Consider the following 8,091-nt stretch of genomic DNA (forward strand, 5'->3'; position numbering starts at 1 on the left):
GAGATGTGATTTTAGGCCAACTCCAAAATATTTTAGAAATAAAGAAGAACATGGAGAAAAATAGTCCTTTCATGCTGCAATATTTTATTTCCTATTTGGGACTTGATCAAAAAATGACAAAGAGGAAAAAGAATCCTATTCAGAGAAAGAAGAGGGAAAAATCCCGTTTTTGAGTGTCTCTATCCAGTTTCGATCAAGCCCTTCATCGAATGGTCATCCGGTATCCAATCAAGCTGATTTTTGGAGAAGAGCTTCATGACTTCTTGATCTTCAAATCCAACGGTGGAATTGTGCATTTGAACTCTCTAAGTCAATCCAATTAGTACGTCAAAGCGTTCCTTAGTTGAGTCAGATAGGAACTTTGAGTTTGATTCAAACTCTGTCAAGAGTCATATATATCCCATGTAAACTCTATAAAAGGAGAGCATACTCCAGCAAGGGAGAGCGTTTTTAAAGAGCTTAGGAGAAGCACACTTTCTTTTCTCTTTAGTTTATTAAGGTTTTCTCTAGTTTTCTTTGATTGCTTTTGTGAGATTTTAATTTCTAGATTGAATGTTTAGGTTTAATTTTTCTATGTAATGCAATTTCAAGTTCAAGTTTCAAGTTTCAAGATTCGTTTTTCTCTGAGTCTAGCAATTGCAAATCTAGATTATTCTAGATATGGTTGTTAGGGTTGGTTGAGATTCGAATCGTTTATTCAAGTCTTTTTTATTATTTAAAGTTCAAAGATGCAAATAAGTAACATTCTTCAATAATCTTCCCCCCCCCCCCCTCCTCCATTCCTACTTCTATCTACCCTCCATATTCTTTTAGGATTTACTTTCAGCATTTATTTATTGTTTCTCCCTTCCCCCTAGGTCCTTGATCAAATAAGCATACAATCATGCCTCTCTTTGGTTAAAGTTTTCCTTTTCATTTTATTGCTTTGTTATTTATTTTTTGCAATTTATTTTTCTCGCGTTTATTTATTGTTCTTCGTTCCCCTTGGGTCATTGATCAGAGATACCTACAGTCGTGCTTTTCTTTGGTTAAGGTTTCCATTTTCCTTTTATTGCTTTGTTATTTCTTTTTTGCATTTATTATTATTATTATTATTATTATTATTATTATTATTATTATTATTATTATTATTATTATTATTATTATTATTATTATTATTATTATTATTATTATTATTTTGCCTTTTATTTGTGTTGGTTATATTTGTATTATCTTTAGTCTCAATTTGATCGCATTAGATGTATGGATAGGACTGCTCATTTAGTTTAATTAATTAGTTAACAAATTTGAATCATTGCACTCTTGCATTATCATTAAGAGGTTAAATTCTAAAGTGGTATATCTCCTTGAGATCAACCTATTAACTACACGATACCATGCGCTTGCGGTTTATTTTATTTTTCAAACAATGATCATTATCTTTTGTAATTTCATGTAAAACACAAGTAGGACCCCACATAGAGGCATTATTCATGAGTATGTTTTTGTACTTCATTTCTCTTTGTCGATCTTTTATACAGGTGGAAAAAGTGAACTAGGTATTGGTATTTTTCCCAACAAGATGTATCAAAACCTGATTTGCATGATCGTAAAAGATGTCGATGGAGGCAACCATTGTAGGATGGATGATCAGCTTGAACGGGAGCAACTAAATGATATGAAAATTTAAAATAAAAATTTGTTGTATTGTAAAGACTAGTATACTCCCATAAAAAGTGCATCGAAAAAGCCAGACCATTTTCCCCCTAACTTATTGAAGGACTAAGTTTGTTGTTCATCAAATAAAATGATTTGGAGACCTACTCATTCTGCAAATTAAGGCTATGAATCTTAAATCTATTGAGATTTCTTCTCTATGAGGGCTTCGAAGAACCTTTTTTTCTTCCATAAGTTGTTGCTTGTGATGATATTGGATTCAAGATGGTAGTAGGAGCAGAGGTTGTTTGTCGCCAACGGTTCATTTCACTCAAGAAGTTTTCAGTTTTTGAATCTTGGAGTTTTCACTGCGAAAGCCAGTGAAAATCTAAATGAAATCTCAACAACTTCAAACCCAAATGTACTTTGAAACCCTAATCAGCTCTCTCATGGTTCCCACCCAAATGTTCCTATTGGGTCTTCAAGGAAGAACGGCTCATCTAGACCTGAAATCACTGGAGTTGCTGGAGATTACAGATGGAGGTGTTGTTATTTCAATGCTCCATCACTTTCTCTCTTTGTCACTATCGGAGAGGAAGAAAGAGAGGGAAGTGGCTACCATCAACATAGGAGCGGAGAGAGGTAACTGCAGAGTTCAAAACAAAAGGATGGGGGTGGGGTGGTCACCAGCAGAGGGAGGGTGTGGGGGCATAGGTAGAAGATGGGTGAAGAGAGAATCCCTTCACCAAACTAAGGGTCTGGTATGGGAGAGCATTAAAATGGGGGCATTATTGTCATTTTTTTGCCCAAAGGGCATTTGGGTAATTTGAAATTTAAATTATAAATGACTTAAATAAGGATAAGGGAATTCAAATAATTTCACCCCCATTTAACAGCAAAATTTAATTGTGGGTAACTTGTATGCATGTGGATGCCATGTAATTTTAGAGATAATAGTGAATGATCACTAGTTTCATCAAAAAAATAATGGGTGCCGTGTAATTTTTTCTTTATAATATAAACAAATGAAGGGTCATGAAAAGCTTTTGGAAGTAGAAGCAAGGGATGGATTCAGATTTCGGAGAAGCATTTTTGCAGAGAAATCTTGGAGAGCAACTGGCAACCTCCGACATATTCTATTGCCCAGTAGATTTTGGATTTTGTGGCCATAACTTCATGATTCTGATAATGCTTGGGTGTTGAAGTCGATGCATGACTGAGATTTCACTAGTTATTGGCGGTTCCTTGGTGGCGCATTGAGGATCTTGTTCTTGACCATTACCTTCACGGCTAAAGCAGATCCATCAGTGATGGAACGAGCATAATAGACCTTCACAAAGCAACCACAGCTGAGAAGGCAGCCCAAGAAGTACTTACCTAGCAAGACATCAGAGCTGGTGGCGGTGGTTGGATGTGTCGGTGACTGCATTGGCATTTGGGAATTCTCTAATGAAGGGCTTCTCTCACTTAGTCAAGGAGGTTATTCCTGAATGCTTGATTGGGTTATTATGGAGTTTGTAGGTAAGAGTTAAGAGGTGAGCCACGTATCATTCATCGTCGAGTGATCCGGTGAGGACAGGGAACTTTTATAGATGATAATACCCATTATGTGGCGTGGAGTTATTTTCCGTTCTCTATGGGTTGTTCTGATAAGAGGTAATCTCATATGAAATTCAGTTGTTTTTCATAAATTTAATTTTTTTAAAAACATAAAATTTGAAGAAAATAAATGCAATTTATGGTGAATACGATGGTGTAGCTAAGTGATGGGGAAGACTAAGGTGATTGTCGTGTGATCATTTTAAGGGGTTAAAGTTTATAAATTTACAAAATCAAACCTCCTTCTTTATCCGATTCTCAAATCCCTAGTTTTACTAATTTTAAATCTTTATTTTCCAAATCCTAGTTGAAGATTAGGAAATGAAAATTAATGGGTGAAATGTAATCTCCTACTAGGGTTCGCATCCCTTGAAAGACCTCTTCCAGCTTTTAGTTCGCAACCATGTCTTTGAGTTCTTCAACTGATGCAAAGGTCCCTCTAATCTTTCAAAAGTAGTTGGATCAGTTGAGGTTTTTATCATAACTTCACAAGTTTGACGGAAAACAGCGAATCTCCAATCCAAATTCGAGGGGCTTATGAGCTTCTCATGCTCATGGTTGTGAATAATATTCCAAACTGATACACCTATTGGATCTACTTCTTAATTGCCTCCCAGAAGCTCATTAAACCCACTAATTAATAACTTAAGCAAAAAAAAATCCCCATAAGCTCCCCACTCAATTACAAACTCTGCTAAATCTACTTGAATTGAGTTTCTTATTAAGAGAGAGAAAGAGAGAGAAGCCCAGGGTGAGGAAGTAAGTATTACCCAAAATCTGCTAATCTTCATCCGGATCTGGAGAATTGAGCAGCTGCCGTCAGGGCTGACCTCCACCGCTCCACAATCAATCTGTCGAAGCATTCTTTGTAGTCTCCAAAGACTCTCCAAAGCTTCCCCTCTACCATCTCGAATTCGCATAGTTCCTCAAGAATATGATACCGACTTTCTCCAAGATGAAGAACTCATCAGAGACTAAGGATTTAGAATCTGGGTAGAACTAGGGATTTGGGAATCAGTAATGAAGGAGGGTCTGATTTTATAAATTAATAAACTTTAATCCCTTAAAATATAAAAATAAAAAAATTAAATTAAAAAAAAAAAGGACAAATTCGGTCATAGAAATGACAATTTGTCCTTAAATTGACTTTTTCTATAGTACCGAAAGGCAAATGCAAAGTTTATGTTTTTTTGAACTAAAAATGACATAGACCAAAAAAATTACTCAAAAAAACAAACAAAGGAGAGCTCCTCTCATCCTCTATTTGATTGGACAAGTGGTCCGTTATTTTAATATGTTATATACAATAGTAAATTTTTTTGGTAACCCAAAAAATACACAAATCTTACAATTTTAAATCAATAATCTCCTTAATGAGTTTCCTAATCCTCATTTTTACAACGAATCAAACCCTCTTGAACGCTGGATAACTGCATCAGGAAGGCATTGTTTGGCATTCTTAAGAACTGAACACTAAGAAGTTAAAAAGAGCACAGGCCTACCCAAGCCGGCAAGCCCATACAAATTCTTAATGGCGAATTGAACACACAGCTAATAGCCCTGCATGCCCTGTTGGTGCACAGTGGTTCGAGGAAAAACCGTCCAAAGACGGGGGATCAGCGCGAGCTCTCAGACACAATCATTGTGCCAAGCAAGGACCATGTCTTCAAGCTCCGCTTTCAGCTCTCTCCACTGCAACTCCACCAATTCCATCCCTCCTTCTCCATTCCCAACTCTCACTTGTACCATGAACGTTGAAGGTGCCACCTCCAGCACTTCTATCAGCAAACCCATTCTCTCCTTCCCCAACCCTATCACACTTTTCTTCCTTCTCTCTACTGTGTATCCTAATTTCTCCCCAACCTCGGTTACTTTCTGTGCTATCCTCTCTGGAGATGCTATCATCGACGTGAATCTCTTTGCCCACTTCCTCTTTCCTTCGAACAAACCTGACAAATCCAATCCCGACGACAAGGATATGATATCGAAGGCACTCATCCCACCCTTATCCGGCGATGTTGTTAGCTGCAAACTGAAAAGGGTTTGCATCTGCTGTTGACTGGGATTCAGACCCTTTTCCGGCAAAGATTTCTTGAACCAACCCACATTCATGACATCTTCGATGCTGATACGGGTTTCAGGATTTGGGTCCAGTAGCCGAGAGATTAAGCATTTCACAGGCTTAGAGAACCACGCTGGGAATTGGAAATCCCGGCGATGAATCCGCCGAAACATAACGGCGATATTGGAATCGTCGAAAGGGAGAACGCCGGCGAGGAAGGCGAAGAGGATGACGCCGCATGACCAAGCGTCGGTTTTGGCACCGTCGTAGCCTTTCCGGGCGAAGACCTCGGGGGCTGTATAAGCCGGCGTTCCGCAGGCCGTGTGGAGGAGCCCATCTTTCAGTTGTTCAGGAAGAGCAGAGAGTCCGAAATCGGAGATCTTGAGGTTTCCGTATTCGTCGAGGAGGAGATTTTCAAGCTTGAGGTCTCTGTGGGCGACGCCGTGGCTGTGACAGAAGTGAAGGGCTGAGACCAGCTGCTGAAAGTAGAAACGTGCGACGGTTTCGGGTAACCGTTTGTGCTTGGAAATCATGGAGAGTAATTCGCCGCCTCTGGCGTATTCCATGGCCAAGTAGATTTTGGATTTTGTAGCCATGACTTCATGGATTCTGATAATGTTTGGGTGTTTTAGCCGACGCATAACAGAGATTTCACCAATTACCCGTGGTTCCATGGTAGCGTTTAGGATCTTGTTCTTGTCCATTACCTTCACGGCTAACTCAGAACCATCGGCGACAGAACGTGCAATGTAGACCTTTGCAAAGCTACCACGGCCGAGCAGGCGGCCCAGGCGATACTTACCTAACAACACATTGGAGCTCTTGGTGGTGGTGGTGGTTTGGTCCGCCAGGGAATGCATTGTCACTCGGGAGACGGTTGCGAGAAGGAGCGCAGAAGCTGCCCAAAAGCAACCGACCCAAGAGACAAACCCAAGGACTCAAAACCTGTAATGGGTTGTGAAACGCTTTGCGAAGGAGGTTTTTCCTGAACGTTTCATTGGGTTCTTATAGAATTTCCAAGAAAGAAGTGATGACTGGATGGTGTGTCACTGCTTTGTTGTTTTGGATTAACTCTGATTTGTGTCTGATTTGTGTTTGGTCAAACCTACTGACGTCAGTTCAGTTAGTTGGACGGTTTCTGATAATTCTCTAGAAAGAAAAGGAAAAGAGAAATTGTCAACACATTTAGAGTCTTTTTGGTATGATTTTGACAATTTTTCCATGTGTGTTTGGTATCTCTTGAAGAATTTATTTTTCATTGAAAAAAAATAATAATACAGATTTTGCCCAAAATAAAGTGACATACATAATGACACTATAAAAAAAAGTCATTCAAATTATTGTGTGATGAATATACTAAACCTTAAATTTAAAGGATGACGCTATCAAAAAGAGTCATTCAAATTGTTGTGTGATGAACATGCTAAACCTTAAATTTGAAGAAGAAAAAAAAAAAAAAAAAAAAAAACTCTAGAAGATTAGCCGATAGTTTGCGAATGTCATAACTGCAATGATATGTGGTAAAATTACGCATGACAAAATAAAATAACTTTTTAAATTATCATATTAAATTTGATTTGAGAGCTTCAACTTGTGATATGCTTTGATTAATCATGTCCATATTGAATTAAAACCTTAAGATATCTCAAAAAGGATGAGTGATTTTGATTTAAATTCATAAGTGAAAAATGTATGTGCAAATTAAAACTAATCATAGGATAAAGGAATAAAAAACATGAATAACATAAGTAAGCTTCATATGACATAAGATATCATGTTTAACTTTGGACAATAGTTGACAAAAGAGAAAATATAAATTTATTTGACTTATATATATTAACTTTTATCACATACATTTGTAATTTTTAGGAGATACTTGTATGAAAATGAAAGAATGAAAATATTTCAAAATATGCCTATCAATTTTTTTGATAGAATATTTTTATAAACTTGTAGTAGGAATTTGTCATCCATGTCTATTTTAAATATAATTAGATAATGGATGAAACATGTTATGATAATATTGTAACATTAGAAAAATTTGTGATAATTGTCAGTTTTATTTTATTTTTTGTCCTCTTCCTCTTTTATCTTCTATAAAAAAAAATTACAATCTTTATATTTTTATAAAATTTTAAGATTTATATTATTTTTATTAATTTTATGTTTAAAAATACACTAAACCAGGCTGGACTCAATTAAATTAATTAGGAGCACAGAATAATGTCAGAGCCACCTCAGAATTATCGATATAGTCTTTGGCTTGCTAATGTATATATCTCTACACAAAATAAAATTTAAAAAATCATTTTAGATTTTATGATCAATCATGTATTCCACTATATTTTGTGTACTTGGTCTTATATCCTGTATTTCATTTGCAAATAAAAAGGAGAAGAAAAATGAAAGAAAGTTAGGTAGAGAGGGTGGGGTTATACATCTTTATATACATCATAATTTAAGAATGTATTAGTTACATATTTGTGCAGATTTGCCAAAAAAAAAAATAATGCAAGTACCAAAATAATATTTAATAAATAATTCAAGTGCCCTTGCAATTTGAATTTTGAATTGAATGTTGTGAGTTATTTTACGATTATAATTATTTTTTAGTAGTTTTATTAAAAGTCAAAAAATAAATAAATTAAAATTGTAATTCAATGGTAATGATAATCTAAAAAACAAAACATTAGATGTGGATAATGGAATAGTTTATTTTCCAAAAGCATGTTGTATTTCTTTTTTTTTCTTGCCGTCCCTTCTCTATTTTCCGCGTGGATTAGCTCTTCATGCGT

The 8,091-nt window shown here is 36.1% G+C and overlaps 1 protein-coding gene across 1 annotated transcript; it reads right to left on the minus strand.

Moving 5' to 3' along the window:
• Positions 1–4,432: 4,432 nt before the first annotated feature.
• Positions 4,433–6,260, minus strand: LOC149028433 (CBL-interacting serine/threonine-protein kinase 7-like). The gene has a single exon (XM_089148489.1). It carries the CDS (start codon positions 6,154–6,156, stop codon positions 4,864–4,866), a length of 1,293 nt encoding a protein of 430 aa, XP_089004615.1. The 5' UTR covers positions 6,157–6,260; the 3' UTR covers positions 4,433–4,863.
• Positions 6,261–8,091: the final 1,831 nt, after the last annotated feature.

The sequence above is a fragment of the Hakea prostrata genome, chromosome 1, assembly GCF_041222555.1.
Source record: "Hakea prostrata isolate BN-2017 chromosome 1, UWA_Hpros_2, whole genome shotgun sequence".
Taxonomy (NCBI): domain Eukaryota; kingdom Viridiplantae; phylum Streptophyta; class Magnoliopsida; order Proteales; family Proteaceae; genus Hakea; species Hakea prostrata.